This window comes from Sinocyclocheilus anshuiensis, unplaced genomic scaffold (genome assembly GCF_001515605.1).
Source record: "Sinocyclocheilus anshuiensis isolate Anshui unplaced genomic scaffold, SAMN03320099.WGS_v1.1 scaffold498, whole genome shotgun sequence".
In the NCBI taxonomy this organism is placed as follows: domain Eukaryota; kingdom Metazoa; phylum Chordata; class Actinopteri; order Cypriniformes; family Cyprinidae; genus Sinocyclocheilus; species Sinocyclocheilus anshuiensis.
Window position 1 is genome coordinate 56,264 of NW_015547644.1, and position 21,461 is coordinate 77,724.

At 37.3% G+C, this 21,461-nt stretch overlaps 1 protein-coding gene across 1 annotated transcript in view; it reads left to right on the plus strand.

Annotated features, from left to right (window-relative positions):
* LOC107701904 (centrosomal protein of 112 kDa-like) overlaps positions 1–21,461 on the plus strand; it is an 88,964-nt gene that overhangs the window by 46,396 nt on the left and 21,107 nt on the right. Inside the window, exon 6 of the mRNA XM_016504050.1 lies at positions 8,747–8,896. Coding sequence (XP_016359536.1) covers positions 8,747–8,896 — 150 coding nt within the window. The remainder of the gene's footprint in view (positions 1–8,746; positions 8,897–21,461) is intronic.

Sequence of the window (21,461 nt, forward strand, 5' to 3'; positions counted from 1 at the left end):
CAGGGGTGCCCAATTCCTGCAAAGTTCAGCTCCAACCCTGATCCAACCCTTCCCTGTGTACCGCCAAAGCCACAATGTTAGCATTAGCTGTCACGCATTTTTGGCTAAAGGTTGCAGGCTTGCCTTCTAGTGTCTTTGTCAGGAGTCTTGTTTATTAAAGTGGCGCTGATATAACAACTAAAATAATAAATAGAAAATAGCTAAATCTCAAATGGTGGATCATTTATATCATTGTTATATATCATCAGTGTTAAAGCATTAAGCCATTATAGACATAACAGTAACCCTGTAAAGCTTGAAACAATGTGTATTGTAAAGAGTGCTATACAAATAATACAAGTGCAAGATTCCTTACTAAGAGATGCTGAACAAGGAAACAGTTTTGGTTAAGTTGTTTACCTCACTCTCACCATTGTGTTGCTTCAATGCTAGAAAGCTGAAAAATCAGCTATGGCTGCTGATAATACAGCAAGCGTTCACCTTTTCACTGTGTTCTGAAGTTAGATCATGTAAACACAGTATAATATAAAATGTCTATATTAACTACTACTCAGTCTCTACTCTAGCACTTGTGCCCTAAAATCCCACAATGCATTGCGTTGCTGACATCAGGTTCCCGTTCTCTAAACGATAATTTTCATGTGAGGGTCAAAGCATGCCATGACTCTTGTTTTGAGACGTGTTAAAGCCCTGATGCAAGTCATTTTAAACCAGATCATTTTTTGTTCCAGATAAATAATGTTGATTTGTTTAATGAATTATACATTAAATTTACATGTTTCCCAATCCAGGTCCTGTTGTACCCCCAACTCTCTAATAAAACACACCTGATTCAAAGAGACTTTAAGACCAGTTGGGAGAGACATCCAAAATATGTACTGTTGGGGGTACTCCAGGACCAGGTTTGGGAACCACTGCATAAATGTATTTGGCAGGCACTTTTATCCAAAGCGACTTATTGCATTCACAGTGTGTATACATTTCCCCAGTTCATGCACTCCCTAGGAATCAAACCCATGACCTTGGCTTTGTTCCACGCTCAACTGTTTGACCTCCAAGAACATTACATAATTTACTGTAAATAGCTTCAATGTAGTTAACTGTCATTCCTACCATGCAGTGCATTTTTATGTTTTAATTACTTGTGAAATAGAGTGAAAATAAGAGGTGTATTCTATCACATTCATTTTACTTTAATTTGAGAGGATGTTGCCATTTGTATGTCCCCTGGTACTGCTCTAATTTCTATAATAAAACACCTATTCATTTATTAACTTGTATATTTTAACTGTCATTTCGCGTGTTATGTTATTCCATCATTTATCGAACAGGATATTTTACAGACAGATCAACTGACACCATGCAAATCACATAATTCAGATCAGCAGGTCATCACAGATCAGGTGGTAATAGTTGTTTATACTTTTGTTTTCCTATTTAAAATGTGCGAATTGAGTGAAAGTAGAGCTGCACGATTAATCGGAATTAAACTGGAATCGCGATTTTTTTTTCATGGATAGCTTGTCAGTGAAGCACTGTTCTGTGATCAGTAGTAAATTCTGCTCCATCCGAAGGCCAGAGGGCGCTCTTGTGCTGAAACTCCAAATATGCCTCACAGAAGTAAGGTAATGCATGTCGTTCCTGGAAAGATTGAACTTCATTCGACGCATGAAAATAGCCACAGAAGCTGGCATGGCGTTAAACACAAACAAACATTAATTCAACATGACTTAACACATGACTATAACAATAAACGTTTTATCTGAGTTCTTCAAGCCTTCTCATGTATTTTCTTTATAATAAAGTATATGCATAATGCAATGCTAATCGTCATAGCCTTTATCACTGCCTAGAATACTATGAAATAATATGTTACGTGCCTCATTCTGTGTTAGAAGCCACATCATCTCGCAAAAGGATTTTATTTCAAACACTTGACTGATGTTATGGAGTGAGTTTGGAGTAAAAACTTTATTAAATGTTGTCCTTTGGACAAAAGGTTCATAAATGCTTCTCATGTTCAGAAAGATGTTGTTTTTTCACATGCATGTTATAACTGACTCAATCATTTACTACTCAAGCATTTACTACTGATCACAGAGCCATACTTCACTGACAAGCCGCACATGACAGCTTTCGCGATTTCATAATCACACAAGACCAAACAATTTAATCGCGATTTTGATTCGATTTCAGTTAACTTATTGCAGCTCTAAGTGACAGATTCTATTACTTATTTATAAAGACAGTAACTTGTTGCCACCTGCTGGTGTAGCGGTGTAACCTGCAGAAAGAGGAAAATTCCCCCTACCAGTGGAGGGATACACACAGTGAAAAGTCCCAGTGCTGTTGGACTGTATATCAGCACTCTTGGACACCGCTTTATCAAATTCAATATAAAGTGTCGAAATAATTATCCAGATATAATGAGGACATTCAGTGTGCTGCATAACAGGAATGACCCATATGTTAACTTTTTTCTTTCTATTTCGTTTTAGTTACAAAGTTGAAATAACAGGAATGACCCAGCTACTTTTTTGATAATTTGTGGTGGACTGCAGATAATTACTTTATCAAGCCTGCTTGCCTTGTCTGTAGTAAACTATTTTAAGTCATGAGAGGCTTGTTAGGTAGCTTGGCAAACCACAGTGTCAGAGAGGCTTCCTCAACACGTTTTTCCCCTCTGCCTCAATAACACAACTTGCCCTCTGTGGTGTTGCAGCCAGACACGTGCATTTCATTTTGTAGCCACTGCTAATACTCATACTCGACACTTGTTGCCCACTCTCCATTCCCGGCCGTGATTTCACACTCAGGACTAGTGGGTGTTCTGAGGGTGTCTGAGCGCTTATCTCTCCTCTATATCCCATACTGAGGCCGGCCTCTGCCATGTGTTAAACATTAGATTTAATCTGCTCAGACTCGACGCCATTACAGGTTCAGAAGAATAACATTCATTCTTCTCTGTGTAAGATTAGCACAGAGCTGAACTCCTGTAGATGTTCGGTCTGAGGTTGTGGGCCTGTCATAATTGCCTCGCATTACCTTAGTCCCAGCTCAAACGCTTGCTCTTTTTATTCCAGTTCTCTCCACAACACAGAGCGCTGAACGTCAGGTTGACAAGCAGATGTTGTGTGAAAACACAGGCCTATTAAATTACACAATGCTTGACATCAAAAGAACACACTTTGAGTGTGAGAGAAAAAGAGTTCACAGGCGTTTTCCCATTTCTAAATAACCTCTGAGAGGGCCACTGATGATTAATTCCTTTTCCGAGGCACAAAATTGGCATTCGCTGGATAAACAGTTTTTCCTCTCTCTTGTTTCCCGCTCGCATTTGGTGGGAACACGTCTTTGTTTAATACACATTAAATGTGCCTCCTCCACACCAAGAACACAGGCCTCCGTTTGCTTACTCCTCTTGTTAAGCACTCTTGTTAGGAACAGTCCACCCAAAAGGACAAAAACGTAAAAAGTAGCATTATTTATTTAGTTCTTAATTGTATTTTCAATTTGTGCTTTCAGTTTCATTTGTCTTTAGCTATCACACTGTTGTTGTTAGTTTTAGTTTAGTTTTTAGTTTATAATAGTTTAATAGTAACTTGTGTCATTTTTAAATATTAACATTTGCGTCAGCTGTTTCAGTTTTAATGGCATTTTCAGGTTTAATTGCATTTTTCACCTGGGTTGTAAGGGTTTCAAATTTTATAATATACCGTGCATCTAAAACTACATTTTATTTGTGGGCATTTTTTTTTTAGTTTTGTGGTCATAGAAATTATGGAGTGTTTATGTCATTTTTTGGACTATCACCTTGTAAGAAAAGCAATATGAACATTTTTGAAAATTTTACTTTTAATATGTCCGTTTGGCCTTGGAAGAGTAACCATGAAAGAATACACTTCTGCTGCTGCTGTGGTGTCCCATAAGGCATTGCAAGGTTATATAGACAAGTGTTCTTTGAACTTCTGAAGCACATACTAACCTATGCCATCAACAGACATCTCTCAGATATGCCCAAAGCAGTGGAATTGCATATGAAGTGCACCAATTAAATCCATACCATGCCATACATTGTCTAGAGGGATCTCAGCTCTGGCTCTGAGGGTGCACTGTACTAGAGTGTTTTTAATTAGCATTTTGGAAATCCAGCTCCTCGTTGACTGACCTTTAATCTTGCTAGTGTTTGAAGCTCTCCAGCTAATGATGAGGCAAGGTGCTGTCCAAACAGAGCTTTGCTTTCTACAGCTCTCCTTTCACCACCGCCATCATATGGATATGTGTCCTAGAGCGGCTGCATTATTCATTTTTATGCATGTGCATATGAAGATACCACATCTCTGTGGTTTTCACATTTCGCACGTTTAGCTTTAATATATGTTCAAATAAATTGTGTTGCTTCTTTTTCAAACATTTACAATAGTAACCACCAAAGTACCATAGTTACTACGGTTACTTTTACTGTTTTGACTTGGATATTGTGATGTAAATTTAGTAATGCACTACTTTAGTGCACGCTACTAGAGTAATCTGATCAAGTTACAGATCACAACCCTACACTCGTGTCTTTTTAAGGTGCTTCAGATCTATTTCAGTATGTCTGATTAAATTATTTTATTTACAAGTGGGTTTTTTTGTTATGTATTTAAATAACTTCAAACCACTACATCGAAGCTAGCTCTTAATGTTTTTGGTCTCTTCTAATTCCTGATACCTTCTAAACTAGAGGTGTGATATTGGTAACACTTTAGTATAGGGATCAATTCTCACTATTAACTAGTTGCTTATTAGCATGCCTATTATTTACATATTGGCTGTTTATTAGTACTTATAAAGCAAATATTCTGCATGGCCATATTCTACATCCTTAATGCTACCCAATACCTAATCTTAACAGCTACCTTTATATTAATAAGCAGCAAATGAGGAGATAATTGTGGCAAAGGTTGTAGTTAATAGTTTGTTAATCACGAGAATTGCACCTTAAAATAAAGTGTGACCAAAAACTCTATAGACTTACATTGAAGAATCTGACCAGAATACCATACATTGTAACATGCAAGTTTTACGAATGACGCTTACATTTTCTACAGTAAATCTAAAAATCTTGTTCTGTGTCATTTCTCTTTTGATTCCAGTAAGTTCTGATGTGGAGTTACCACAGTTTTACTACTAGTATCTACTGTAGTAACTGTGGCGTTTTGACAGAAACTCTGATTAACTGTTTGTGTGTTGATCTATCGCTGATCCATCGTTTCGGATGATTCCCTAATGTATCATTATGTCACTGAAGCTTTCAGTTCTCAATCTTATTTCGTTTACATATATTTTTGGTCCATATTGGTACATCAGTCATCCATCAAAAAGACATTAGGATGACCGTTTAAGACCTCGTAGCTACAGTGTAACGTTTCCCTCAAACTAAAGAGAAGCTTTAAAATGAAAGAAGATGTGCTGAAGCCATTAGGCCAAAATTCCCAAATATCAAGAGCAAGGAATAACAATCGAGGGATGAGTGTGTCCCTTCAGGCAAAAGACTTGATGCAAGAATCTGTATAGCCAAATAATTATTACCATGAGAACTTATGTTACCATAATAATGGGGCGTTTGGTGCTTTCATGTGGTTCGCCCACTGACAAAATAAGCCTAATCTCTCCCTCTGTGTCCGCTCCAAGAGTTCACTCCCAACTCCCACACAATGAACGGATTCCAGTAAAACCATTCCTCTGAACATTTCTGTGCAATAAACAATTATCTGTCTAGCCCTGAGCTGCACCGCTGCCCTGCGCAGTGCTGCTGCTGCCGCTGCTGCTCTCTTGGCTGCAGTTGAAATAGAATCTGAATTTGGACTGCAAGATTTCAAAGGGACAGTTTTTCTCATTTTCGTCTCGCTAGAGCTTCATTAAACAGTCCGTCTTCTCTCTATGCTCCTCTGTTCTTTTTCGGTTTGGGTTGTGTGTGTGAAATGTGAAGAGCAACTGATGCAGGGGTGGTGATTTGGGATTTTATTGTACAGCTCTCATTTGGGCCTTAACAACACTGATTCTGACAGGACGCTGGAAGGGCTAGAGGCTAGACCTTTATCTGCACTTGACAGATTTTAACAGTCATTAAGTGTTTGCATGGACAACAAAACGATAACCATTCAAATCTGTTCATTATTAAAAGCCAATAATGCATTACATTGAATTTCATTGTTGACTTTTTTATGGTCTTGACATCGAATCGTAAATATTGCATAAGATGGCAGAATACAGATAAACATGAAAAGTAATTGGGGTAATTGGCAAAAATCAAGTTTTGCTTAAGACTTTCTTGCAAAAAACGCAGTTTAAGGTGTTGACATCACACAACGGTGCTTATTATGCATAATCAGTGTAATCATGTCAAGTTTTTCAGTAGTGTGTCATTAGCTCGGTTATTAATATAAAATTAAAACAGTGCAGTAGTAATGTACAGTAAAATGCCGTTCAAAGGTTTGGGATCAGTAAAAATATATATATATATATTTTTTTTTTTAAGAGGTCTCTTCTGCTCATCAAGGTTGCATTTATTTGATCAAAAATACAGAAACAACATAATATTGTGAAATATTTTTCTATTTTAATATATTCCTGTGATGCAAAGCTGAATTTTCAGCATCATTACTCCCGTTTTCAGTGTCACATGATCATTCAGAAATCATTCTAATATGCTGATTTATTACCAGTGTTGAAACTGTTGTGCCGCTTAATATTTTTTGGAACCTGTGATACTTTTTCAGGATTTTTTTTTTTTTTTGATGAATAAAAAGTTTAAAAGAACAGCATTTATTTATTTTTTTATTAATTTAACACATCCTTGCTGAATACAATTATTAATTTCCTTTAAAAAAAAATAAAGAAAATAATTCTGACCCCAAACTTTTGAAGTGGTTATTGTTACAAAATATTTCCATTTTAAATAAACGCTGTACTTTTTAACTTTTTATTCATCAAAGAATCCTGTATCACTGATTCCCAAAAAAATATTAAGCAGCACAACTGTTTCCAACATTGATAATAAAACAGCATATTAGAATAAATTCTGAAGGATCATGTGACACTGAAGACTGGAGTAGTGATGCTGAAAATTCAGCTTTGCATCGCAGGAATAAATTATATTTTAAAGTATATTAAAGGGGTCATATGACGATACTAAAAATAACATTATTTTGTGTATTTGTTGTAATGCGGTGTGTTTGCATGTAAGGTTTAATGTAAGGTTTAAGGTTAAAAAAACACATTATTTTCCACATACCGTACATTATTGTTGCTACTCTTTGCCCCGCCTTTCTGAAACACGTCGATTTTTACAAAGCTCATCGTTCTGAAAAGCACGGTGTGCTCTGATTGGCCAGCTATCCAGTGCGTTGTGATTGGCCGAATACCTCAAGCGTGTGATGGAATGTTACGCCCCTTACCATATGTGACCCTGGACTACAAAACCAGTCATAAGGGTAAATTTTTCGAAATTGAGATTTATACACCATCTGAAAGCTGAATAAATAAGCTTTCCATTGATGTATGGTTTGTTATGATAGAACAACTATTCGAAAATCTGGACTCTTGAGGGTGCAAGAAAATCTAAATATCGAGAAAATTGCCTTTAAAGCTGTCCAAATGTTGTTCTTAGCAATGCATATTACTAATCAAAAATTAAGTTTTAATACATTTATGGTAGAAAATGTGCAAAATATCTTCATGGAACATGATCTTTACTTAATATCCTAAATCCTAATGATTTTTGGCATAAAAGAAAAATCTTTAATTTTGACCCATACAATGTATTTTTGGCTATACCCGTGCAACTTAAGACTGGTTTTGTGCTCCAGGGTCACACACAGCGTCTCCACGATGCGGCGGCAACAATACTACAGCGAGAATAAAAGTTACGCCTTCTTTCTTTGCGTGAACATTTGGGCGGTGTTATGCAAATCTTCCCACACAGTGACGTAGACATGTGGGGGCATGTTTAAATTAGACTTTTTAGGAAGGAGTCTTAACTTTTATAAAGAATATCTCTTTGGGTTTGAGACTTCAGTCTTTGCAACTTTACGGATCTTATCTATGCACAAACAGCTTGTAACACTCCAAAGAGACAAAGGAAAACTCATTCACAAAGGAAAAGTAATTGCATGGGTATTGTCTTTTCTGTAGCAAAAATAAAGAATTAATTAATTACTATGTGTTTTCAGTCATTTAAAAATTAATTACAGTGTATGATTGGTATATTTCATGTAAATTATGCTAATTCAAGATTGAGACTCTCATCATTTTTATTTATGTATCACATCAATACTGCTCACATTTACATATTCCCATATAGTTTATGGAATAATATTTTATTTGTTTTACTGAAGTTTGGTCTGTTTTGCTAGTAGCTTTCTTTTTTTTTTAATTTTGACTGTAGTTAAATGGTACTTTCTCCAATACTGAACCTCTCACCCATTTCATGTGCTTATTGGTTTATCTGCATTCAGAGCATATATTAGAGGTGATTGATTGTGTAACACCAGCAGCTGAATTGAGATCTTAGCTTCCAGTCAAAAGATCTACTGAAAACCTCAAAGACATTGCTGGATACTTTGACTCCAGCTGGTCAAGCAGAAATTCAGCAGAATCAATTATCTGAGTAATTAAAGCAAACCCTGAGGAGCTTTACTGATCACTGAGCTCAGGAGCCTGTTGCTGTTGACATATTTTGTGTTTGGATGTGTCCACACAGGTGATAGCTGAGCTGCAGATGTCTCTGAGCAGCGTCAAGGAAGACGGCCGGCAGACGCAGGAGAGTCTAGAAAGACAACTGCAGGAAGCACAGGGCCGTTGGGATGAGGAGAGGAGACAGATCAACAGAGATGCTGACCAATCCAACAAGGTCAAGAAACGCACATACACATAATGTAATCATATCAGCAAGCAGACCGTTAATAGGCGACAGTATTGCAACTTATTTCATATGCAAAGACGTTAGTCAATCACACCTGAGATAATTTACATAAGGAATTATTAAAGGTACAGTAGCAAAACTGCCTGTTTAATTCATTTTAAAAAAGGGTCGGGGAAAGGGTAGAAAATGCACATGAAAAACCTGCACATTTTTTGTGACCAAACATAGTGTTATAAGAGGATTTCAGCAACAGAAGTGTAGAATATGGCCCAGCAACATAGTTTCATATAAGTTGGCAATAAAAATGAGCTTAACATATAACACCCTTAACAAAGAGGCTTCTTTAGATTCATCCAGATGATTTGTTGTTCCGTTGTCTTGACCAATCCATCATGGCTGACTGAGTGTTTTCAGCTCTTTTATGTGTGTAACAACTGAAACAACTCCACACAAAAGACTTCCAACATGCCTTTTTGCATGACAGAGGAGACGGTACAGAGTGCGGGAGTCTGGCCCGGGCTTTTATGGAGTAGACATGACTCTGCTGTCCTTTGTGGAGCTTTCAAAGAGGGTTTGGGATCATGGCCGATTGGAGTGTGGTGTTTTTATGAGCGTTTTGAAGTGGTGACCCCTGCTTTGAACTGCTCGGTTTTGTCACCAAGGCTCTAATGCTCTCTGTGTTCAGGGTCGGAATTAGAAATCACTCCTTTGGATCTGACCGCTGCTTTTCCTGCACTCTCCAAAACGGTGACTACGATGTGTACATCATAAACACATGCTGAAATAGAAGTTGTGTTCAGAATGGAAGACTAGCATGGTGTATTTAAAACAGTAATACCATTTGAAACAATGCGACAGTAAACTGTTCATGTATTTTTTTTTTCATTTCGTATTCTATGCATATAGTATATTTACATATGTCTCTATATAATTAATGCAGCTTTATTTTAAAATAGTGTTTTATAGTAGATAAATAGTAAATTTACATATAATCTTAACAGCAAACTGTACAATAATAACAAACCTAATAGTAACAAACCTTGTGTTTGTGGAACGATGTATGTTAAAAGCACACGTCCAGTTTTGTGTGAGTGAAGGAAATCCGCTTGGGAGTGGAGAGATTCGTCCTCGCGCACATGGATCGCGTAACATTATGCGCACTCTACATTGTCATTAAGATCACACTATAGAAACCGCCTAAAATTAGAAATTTACTAAAAACAAGCCTATGGCAAGACATCTGGTAGGGGGGGCACCTGGGATGGCCAGCCAAATTTCAGGGGCGGCCGGTGCCACCCCTGGCCACCACGTAGACACGCCCCTGCTCAGAACAGTGGAACTGGAAACGCTAAAATGTTAACTCGTTTGCGGGTTTTGGCCATTAAAAAAAGTTATCTATGCAGCACTAAAAGAGCCAATCGTGAGTCTGTAAGGAGTCTGCCTACTCTTGGTTTACAGTGTGAAAGTTTATGGCATTATTTATTGCTGATTTGATATATGTTATTGTTATCAAAATGTGAGGTTTGCAAGTAGTTTTTGAGGTTCCAGTATTTCCCCATTCAATTAGAAAGGAGCTGTAGTTGCATGACTGAAGATAGCTGCCCGAGTGTGTTCCCAAGATGACCACAGAATGAACTGCCTTTCCTTGAAAAAGACTGGTTCTAGTAAGTTACACTGTGAGTAGCACTGATTAGATTTCCTGATCTCTCTCCTTCTGTTTAACAGGATTTAGTTTCTTTCTTAATTTCTAAACCATTCTCGCCGTTTATGATCAAAAGCACCAGTTTGATCAGTGTTTTATCAATCTAAATGAGTCAAATCTGCAGGGTCTGACAGGATAGATACAGAAATGATGTACAAGTGTGGAAATGATACCAGCTGCTGAAAGCTTCATATAAGCTCATAAACTAAACAATCTTTCCAGACCTGCATGTATCATGTGTTTCCCACAGTCTGCAGATCATTATTAATACAGTGTGACACGGATATACAATGTCAAAATTATTTAAAAACATTCTCATTACTTTCCTGAAATAAATACTGACCTTTAGAAACATGGTTTTTTCTACTGTGCTATCGCAATGTCTGTGTTTTAAAGGGATTTCAAGTTGGCATGAAATGAAAATTCACCATCTTTTTTCTAACAGTGTTTGATCAGTGTTTTATCAATCTAAATGAGTCAAATCTGCAGGGTCTGACAGGATAGATACAGAAATGATGTACAAGTGTGGAAATGATACCAGCTGCTGAAAGCTTCATATAAGCTCATAAACTAAACAATCTTTCCAGACCTGCATGTATCATGTGTTTCCCACAGTCTGCAGATCATTATTAATACAGTGTGACACGGATATACAATGTCAAAATTATTTAAAAACATTCTCATTACTTTCCTGAAATAAATACTGACCTTTAGAAACATGGTTTTTTCTACTGTGCTATCGCAATGTCTGTGTTTTAAAGGGATTTCAAGTTGGCATGAAATGAAAATTCACCATCTTTTTTCTAAATGCGTGTTATAGATGTTATTGTGAACAACAATCCATGGATATATTTGGTAACACTTTACTTGAAGGGGTGTGCATAAGACTGACATGACACCTTCATAATCATGACATGACACATGTCATGAATATGAAGGAGGTTTTATGCATGTTTATGACAACTGTCATTAAGTGTCATTCGCTCAGTTATGTAATTTTTAATGCAAAGATGACATTGTTTGAGATGTCTTTGTTATGGGCTATGGTTAGGGGTAAGGGTAGGGGTAGGTCAAATAATGTCATATTTGCATTAAAAATTACATAACTGAGCGAATGACACTTAATGACAGTTGTCATAAACATGCATAAAAAACCTTCATATTCATGACACGTGTCGTGTCATGATTATGTAGGTGTCATGTCATGATTATGAAGGTGTCATGTCAGTCTTATGCACACCCCTTCAAGTAAAGTGTAACCTTAATTTTTTATATATATTTTTTGTGTGTACCTTGTAATTTAAAGGTGACATATGAAAATCTGACTTTTTCCGTGTTTAAGTGCTGTAATCGGGTCCCCAGTGCATCTACCAACCCAGAAAACGTGAAAAAGAACAACCCAGTACATTTTTTTTGGTGAGCCTTTCTCTGCAGACTTGTGAAAAAACGAGCCTCTCAGATTTTGCTCCCCCCATGAGGTAGAAAGGGGAGCTTATTATAATATTACTGCCCCTTAATCTGCACGTTTCCACCCACGGCGCCACCATTGTGTTTTCACAAGCGACAACCGTGTACCAGTTTTAATGCCTTGGTGAAACTTAGAGCAAAGCATGCTAACTGTTCTGTCTTTGGCTGCACTGAAGAGCACAGAACACTATTTAGAGTCCTAGTCTTAGAGGAGACTTATGTGCGTTTATAACATAAACTTGTGTGTATTTGACAGTTTAAACGCAATAAGACATGAAAGAGAGCTTAGTTTAGTACTACATGCCATGTGACAGCCTAATTAGCCTAACTGTTTGGTCTCCTTTAATATCATGAATCCATCATCCGGTGAAACATATTTGTGTTTGATGACATATGTAGGACTTCTCACATAAGCTCGCGTTCATCTGTCTCCACTTTCATCTGTCCTTGCCCATTTTTTCTTTTTTGATAATCCATCACACTCAGATGTACGTAACAATACAGAAGAAGAGATCTGGCACTGCTTCCATCTCATTGCATCATCATTAACAATATCATGCTGACAATTACAACCTCAATTATTTTGACTCATTCCTCAGTTTGTAATAACAAATGAAAATTGCATGTAATTGCATGCTGTCTATGGAGCAAGATGCTTAAATACATATTGTCTTTTAAACACAGCCACGAGACTTTTGTAGAAAATGGAGTAGAGCCACTTACTAACTTTATCTGTGCAAAGTTATATTTGATATTTCTGTTATGATAATGTAAAGCCAGTAAACACAGTAACTTTTGATATGTGCATGGCACCAGAAAAGTTGAACCTCTGCTATCTCCTGGCCAGTGATCTCCTAATCTCTCTTTATGAGCGAGTTTCAGATATTTGGAGTATAATAGAGTCTAACTGGCTCTATCAATCAGGGATTGCAGTCCAATTACTATGTGTGTTTCTCCACGCAAAACCTTCAGTGTGCTCAGCGTTCCGAGTCCAGAGTGTTAACTGCTGTTAATGAGAGTCTAATTAATGACTGAGTAGTTGATGTAAGTCCAGACACATGTATAGCATTACTGATAAGACCGAGAGAGAGAGCAAAGAATGGTTCAGGAAAGAATGGTTTTCACAGCCTGTGTGTGTTTGGACGGTAAGAATAAGCGTGTCACACACTGACATTGTTGCCAAGTCGCTCACTTCAAAGGCGGATTATGAAAGCTGAAGGGCTTGAGACAAAAAAAGAGCAGAAAGAAACATCAAAGTGTGGCACGTTTGAATGCAATAATCCCAAAACAGTTGTTCTGATTGCACTGTCTGCTATCAGATGTCTCTGTTGCTCATATTGCTTTAGATGAAACTCGTGTTTGTTTGTCAAGTCTCCTAAAGTCCCACTTTCTCCACCCGAAAGCTTGCCTGTGAAAACCTTTCTTCTCTCTTTAATCGACTGTGCTCCATATGTCAAGTCAAGTCACCTTTATTTATATAGCGCTTTTAACAATACAGATTGCGTAAAAGCAACTATACAGCATTAATTAGGAAAATAGTTTGTCGATAATGCAAAAAATATGTTTGTATAAGGCCCAAAATAGTGCTTTCAGATAGACTATATGTGTTACCGCTATGTAACTTTTTCATTCTTTTCTCCTTATTTACCCAGCTCATAGCAAACTTCTAAAAACATGTAAAGCATTCAAGACTTCTTGTTGATGGCATGTGCTTCTGTAGAAGCCACATGTCAGTATGAGTTCAACTTTAAAAAATAAAAAATTATGTTTTGTTGCTAAATCTTCACTGAAGTACTACGCTACCCACAATCCTAGAGAGAGATCCACCAATTAGAGATGTTGCTGTCACCGTAATGAATTGTGGACGAGTTGTGGTCAGCTTTAAAGGCAGTTTGAGGCTTTCTTACGTTTGTTATAATATGGGATTTTGTGCAGGAACAGATAAATTATGTACAATACAAAGAGAAAGAAGTTTAGTGGTGTTTATACACAAAATATGATTTACATGACTCTTAATTGAAGATTTGTTTTACTGCCTATGGAGAAAATGAATAGGAAACAAACTTCCAGAACGAAGGCCTCTGCTCACAGTTTTTTTTTTTTTGTAAGTTTTCAACTTGAAAGGCTCTGTGCAAATGCTTCGGAAGTTGTCTTGTAGAGCATTTGGTTCACAGTGATCTCCACTCTGAGATGTTTTTGGGGTTTTTTCCCCCATGAACACCAGACATTGTTATTGTCACAATGCATTCTGTAGTTGCTGTATTGATGAAGCATACATGTGGTGTGACCTTAGAATGTGGCAAAAAAAATGTGTCCTGAAATGCAGGTAATTGTGTTACCTATTGTTTGTAAAGGCACTTCTATGATGCCTTAAAAGGTTGCTTAGGTGGGCTGCTGACTTGTTGAAACAGAGCGAACGCGTATTTTTCAGGTCCTGCTGTTTACTGCTTTTCTTCCTCCATCTGATTGACAGTAGCATGTGCTCCAACAACTAGTTTGCGGATATGACTGCGGACGTCCTTCCAGATATGTATCTGTGATCAAAGCCGTTCAGCTACATTGTGACTCACCTTGGTGCAGTTGTGTTCCTGCACACAGATGACAAAGAAGGGCGCGTATGCTGGTCTGGTTTCAACCCCCAGCTTAAACCCAGGAGTCCCATCATGCACAGCTGCTGTTTAAGCCTGGCTTTGCTCTCGACTTCTGCTGCCATGCCTGACTGTGACATCAACAATAGCTCCCCACCTCCAGTGTCAAACCGCAGCACTTTGATCAGTGCCTCCATCACCGCAGGAGCCCTGCCATGCTGCACTCTTGCTCTGACATCACTCACGCAGCATGCGACAAATCTCGCAGTGCCACATGCATCCGGGCCGCATGTGGCATGTGTCATTCTGATGCCGGCTTTTCTATTTATAACGTACAGGAACACTGTTCATGCTTTGTCGTCGTCACTGCCCGCTTTATGTTTATTAGCCTGCTCATCTGATCTAGAATGGAAGTGGGATTTTTTTTTTTCTTTCATTCATTATATTAATTCTCCATTTTCAGAATTAGGCTGTTTATTCAAAAACTTGCTGTGCTCTTATTATAGGTTCAGTCCTTCGGGATTTTTTGTTTCAGGATCTGAATTTTAACTTTTACATTTAATTTAATTAAACTAGTGGTGACTCAACAGTACCAAAATTGTTAATCATAAAAAAGTAAAAAAAATGTTCTGAGAATCAAACATTGAAATGCATTACCATGAACCACAAATGCCCAACAGAATGCAAAATAATTAACATAGGCTGAATAGGAAAATGTGTATCTCACATTTTGATGGTTTCGAAACATCTTGATAATTGATAAATAAATATTCATTGGTTTGAGGATGAGGGCATATCATACAACTCGTGCATGTTAGAGAAGGGTTTCTCAACTCTGGCCCTCAAGGTCCACTTTCCTGCAGAGTTTAGCTCCATCCTCGAACTTACCTGCCTGTAACTTTCTAGTAATCCTGAAGACCTTGATTGGATTGTCCAGGTGTGTTTGATTAGGGTTGGAGCTAAACTCTGCATGAAAGTGGATCTCAGGCCATGTCCACATGTACACGGGTATTTTGTAAACTGAGTTTTTCCTTCTTCCGTTTTAAAAAAAATGATGAAGCACTGTTAAGAGCATGCCAAACCAATGGGTGGCGATATAATCTCAAACGTAAAGCCATGTTGGCCAATCAGAAGCCTGAAAAAATTTCCAGTAGGCGGAGATAACAGCGCATGCTCCGACGTCACAAGCCAAAAACTCCGGTTTCACTGTCTACACGATAACACTGCAACCGGAGTTTTTGAAAATCTTCACCCTGGCAGGCGTTTTCAAAAAAGTTTGGTTTCAATGACCTGGTGCTGCGTTTGCGTGTGGACGAACAGCCAAACCGCGTAGAAAAAGCTGCGGTTTTAAAAAATAACTGCGTTTGTGTGGACAGGGCCTTAAGGGCCAGAGTTCAGATTCCCTGTGTTGTGGTGTTTTGAGTCATAGTCACAATAACTAATATGTACAAAATACTGTATAAGTACAATTACGAATGTCAATTTACAGCACCTTCATAAATTGAATACAAATATAAAAAGCAAAAACATACCTAATGCATGTTCTTTATGCATTTTGTAGAAGTAGAGTTAAAAATCTTGAAGTTTGAAGCTGAAGTTTTTGTAAAAAAAAAAAAATGTACATCGCCATTTTGCTCCAATCAAAGTGACTTGTATGCATCTGATGTCATAATTACAACACTCTAAAAAATTATTTTTTAGCTAAACAAAAAAAAATACTGCAACAGTTTGCATGAAGTTATGAGAAATTCAAATGAAATTGTTAAACTATCAAACTATACTGAGTTAGAAGAACTTAATAATTTGTAACAAACATATATTTTTAAGTTGATTATTCCAATTAATTTAGCTCCAAGTAATGGATTTGTGGTCCTGGAACCAACTAATTTAGCATGTGTATTTAATAAACACATAAGATGTGACTTGTCACTGGCATTAGCGCAGTCATTGTAGTGTTTTCTTTTATGTGGTATACTTTTCAGCACAATGGTAACCACAAAAACGTCAATAGAAACTCTTTCAATTGTTAAACATAACAGTATTAAACACTAGCAGGTCTTTCCCTTCATTAAAAACACTTAATTTCAACATTTACTCTCCTTATCCAGTCCTTCGCAAAGCATGCTGGGAACTACAAACCCACTAGCCAATTTTCAAAGTTAACAAGACAATTTTATTGAGTTACTATAAATTTTAATAAAATAAAACAAAAAAGAATAATCAATCAACAGAAATTTTAAAAAGTTTAAATTGCACACAAAATTAATTAATGTAATTATCAACATTATTATGTCAACTGAACTTAAACAAATAATGTTTGCATGGAATCGAGCCACAGGGATTGGGGCAACTGGCCAGAACACACTAGCAGCTATGTATAAATGCTTTTTCAACCACCAAGGACACTATAGCAGTTCCAGAGCAATGCATTAAATCGCTCAGAACATCCTAGCAATTGGCTTGATACACGCTGGCAACTATTCAGATCACACTTGAACCATGGTGGCGAGTTTTACACAGACAAACACCACATTTTCTTCAGAATATGTCAAATCCAGCAATCAGACTACAGCAGATGATGAAGCACATGTTGAAATTATACTTTCCATTGCACAGGTGCAGCCCGCCATTGCTAGTCCTGGCCTCTAATTGATTCTTTCATGTGTGCTCATGTGTTCATTTGAGGTTGGGGGTTGATGTGTGTATTCTCAAGGCTATCTCAAATGCACACACACACACACTTCTGCTGTAAGATGTGCGTGAGGCAGCAGCACGTTAAAACACGTCCGATGAGAGAATGCGTCCTGACATGCATTACCTCTCTGACTCATACAGCAGCAGCTTTATTAAAACAGAGACAGATAGAGGACGATTGTTTTTATTCCAGCAACAATCAATTACCCTTTCAAAATTGAGCATGATTACTATAGTTTCAATTACCAAAAAATATATAGTTAGTGGTGTTTGCTTAGGCTATTGCTATTGTATTATACTTAACTGGTAACATGTTTTACTCCATTTGTGCTCCAGGCATAAATGATTCCTCAAATCATCTGACTTTTTGAGGAGAGGTGTTCTGTTACTTCTACTTTTTATTAGTTTTTTAGGCTGAATATTAATTACATTAATTACAGTTACAGATGTAATTACATGCAGTTTTTTTACATGTAAGTGCAATGTAAAAGCATGGATGTGCACAAGTGCATTGTATTAAATTATTTATCTAAATGTTAGTACATAGTAGACACTTAGTATGTCCCGTTTTGTTTTGAACCACACTGCCAATATATTGTATGGCCAAAACAACCGAAACATTCTTTAAAACGTCTTTTGTGTTCCGCAAAAGAAAGAAAATCATACAGGTTTGGAATGACTTGGAAGTAAATGAGGACTGATTTTTCATTTTTGGGTGAACTAAGCCTTGAACTTTAACGTCATTTACTCATCTTGTTTTTTTTTTTCTTCTGTCTGCTCAAGTTCAAGCCCATGGCGTCTGGAGCGAATGTGTCCTGTTATTCCCTCATTCTTTCTCTGACTCTGCCATGACCTCTGAGTTGTGCGTGGCTCTCGTTCAGTGATGTGCCGTCATATGGTTGAGGTTTGACACAGACTCTTACGGCCACAGGAATGATGAGTTAGCAGATTTGGTGAGATTTGAGTAAGATAACCTTCATTTGCTTTGCCTTGGTGTGTGTGTGTGTGGAAGGGGGTTTGGGAAGAGGGTAGCTGATAAATGAGTGGATGAGGGATGGGGCAGATTCCCAGAACCCTTTGAACCCCGTATCACAGGAAGCAGCATGTGATAACGTCCCAGTGGCCTGCGTGAGAAAGTCAAGCCTTGAAAGTGCAGCTCTCACCCTCACACGCTTCTGTACATTACACTGTACATAGACAGCCCTCACCACCAGTCTGAGCTTAACACATTTAGTGTCCCTCTTTAAAAGAAAAAAAGGGTAAACATGTTTTTGCAGTTGCAAAGGTGTTCTTTTTTTTTTTGATCAAGGTCCTTTTATTGAGGAAGCAATGAAGATGTATGTAGCAGATGTAGTTAAAATAACTTGTAATTAAAAGTAATAAAAAAAGAAAAAGCCAACATACACCTTATCAGAACAAAAATAAATAAATAAAACCAATAACAGCCAGACCAGTAAAAAAAAAAAAAAAATCCTACGCAAATAAACATGTACAGGAAAAGAAAGCATAGTGTACATTCAGACCAGTTGCCAAGTTGTAAAGAATCTCCAGAATGATAATTTCATGGAATATCAGATTTTCTCCAACTGTACATGATACCTAACATCTGCTTATGATAGAGAAGAAGAGTCTTTCCATTTGCACAAAATTTGCCTTCTGGCAACAAGTGAACAAAAATCAATAACATCTGACTAACTAATATAATTAATCCAAGTATTGCAACAACATAGTCTATAACATAGTGAGAACTGGTCCCTATACTAAAGTGTTACCAATAAAACCGAGCAATTTAATAGCAATAGACATGACAAGAACATATAAAGAAGCTGGTGATTGTTTGCATTAGTCACATGTAGGATCTACATCACTCCTAATCTTAACCTACTTAGTTTATAGATTTTACTTATAAAGTGTTTTACCTCGCTTTCTTTCAGTGTTTTTTAACATGTGGTTACTGAGATTTTCCGAGTGGCTTTTAGCACACTGGTAACACTTTAGTTTAGGGACCAATTCTCACTATTAACTAGTTGTTTATTAGCATGCATATTACTAGCATTTTGGCTGTTTATTAGTACTTAGAAAGCACATATTAATGCCTTTTTCTGCATGACCATATTTTAGATCTGTTAATCCGACCCATACCTAAATTTAACAACTACCTTACTAACTATTAATAGCAGCAAATTATGAGTTTATTGAGGCAAATGTTGTAGTTAATAGTTAGCTAATAGTGAGAGTGTGTGGAGTTTGGTTTCCCATTTTATAATTTGCCATGCTACAATAATATATCAGATCACTTTGAATAACTGTAGGACATCTCTCCTCTGCAATACTGCACTGTGAATTGCTTATGGTTAGGGATATTTTCACATCATTAACCTTAAATCATTAACCACAACCTTAAACACAGTTCTTGTTTTGTTGTTGTTTTCAGCAATAGAAATAGTACAAGAAAAATCTATTTTTTCTTTCAGATATAGTTGTATATAATATCTGTTACACAAGGGCAGTTAAAGTAGTTTACTTTCATATTTCTATTTCCCATTCTCAAAAGACTTCCAAGGATCAGGTCTGTTTTAATTACACCGCACACTGCACTGGACCCTTTTTTCTCCCATAGACTGCTCTGTGTATTTGTAGTTTGCTGAAGGATTTGTGAAGGACGTGTTGGCATGCTCAGCTCTTGGCACGGGAGAGTTGTGGATGGTTATTGTACTGTTATTGTTTGAAAGCAGCAGTCACTGTGTCAGAACCACAAAACACCAAAGCAGAAAGGAAATAAAGCAAGCCCTGTGTAGCTCAAATACAGCTTTTACAAACCCAATATCTGCCTCATAAAGAGTCACAGGGGCGCTGCCAGAGGAGAATATGTCTCTCCCTTTTTCTTTTCTTTTTTGCATACCATAGGAAAAGGATAAACAAATCACAAAAGGACTTGAAGGTGGCTCTTTTGACTTCAACCAGTAAGCAACAGCATAGCAATAAATCAGCTAAAGCTCAAAGCACCCTAGAAATCGCACAGCAACAACAAAAAATACAACACCTTAGCAACCACATAGTGACACCCTGGCAACCACACACAGCACCCACATCTGGTCAAACAACACTCACATTTTCTTGTTGGTTTTTGTATTTGTTTTAAAATTTAGTTTATATATTTTTATGGTCACACTTTATTTTAAGGTCACTTTTATTTTAATATCAACTAAGACTTTTGCCTCGATAAACTCCTAATTTGCTGCTTATTAATAGTTAGTAAGGTAGTTGTTAAGTTTAGGTATGGGGTGGATAAAGGAATCTAAAATATGGTCATGCAGAATAAAGCATTAATATGTGCCTTATAAGTACTAATAAACAGCCAAAATGCTAGTAATATGCATGCTAATAAACAACTAGCTAAATAGCGATAATTGGTTCTTTAAATAAAGTGTTACCATAAACGATTATGAGAACATGCATTTTTTTCTTAGAGTAATATGCAAGGATGAATCATTTGCAGTAAGACCAGGAACTTTTGTTACGAAGGTACATAGTTTTTTTTTATTCATGCTGACTAAATGATTAAAGCTATCTGCCCTTAATAAATAAGTTGTTGTTGCAAGCAAAACTCTCCCTCACATCCATCATTCAATAGTCAGGTTAAAGACATTATATCCACCACATCCACATTCCCTGCTGTCATCATCCACCTCACATATGCGCAGCTGAAAGACGGAGTGAAGCGAAGGGACGAGCGTCTGTAATTTAGCCGCTCGAGCTCGCTCTCACACACAGCCACATTGATGTGTGCACAGCCCTCTAGGCCAGAATTGCACTTCTATAGTTTTAAAGTGCTCTGGCTTGTCGTCATTAACGGATCTCTTTAATCTGACACTTGGAAAACTTCTTAAAGCAGCACACTACAAATAGAAATTCCACATGAAGAGCCGGCTAGTGCTAACAAAACATGGGCTGCAGTTTAAAGAGGCCCTCTCTTTTCTCTTTTCTTTTCTATTGCATTTACCCGAGGGAGACATACTTGCCTTATCGTTTGAGGTGGACCACCCAAGAAAAATGACTCGGGTCTCACCTTTGAGTGTGAGTGAGCTTTTCAGCTCAGAAC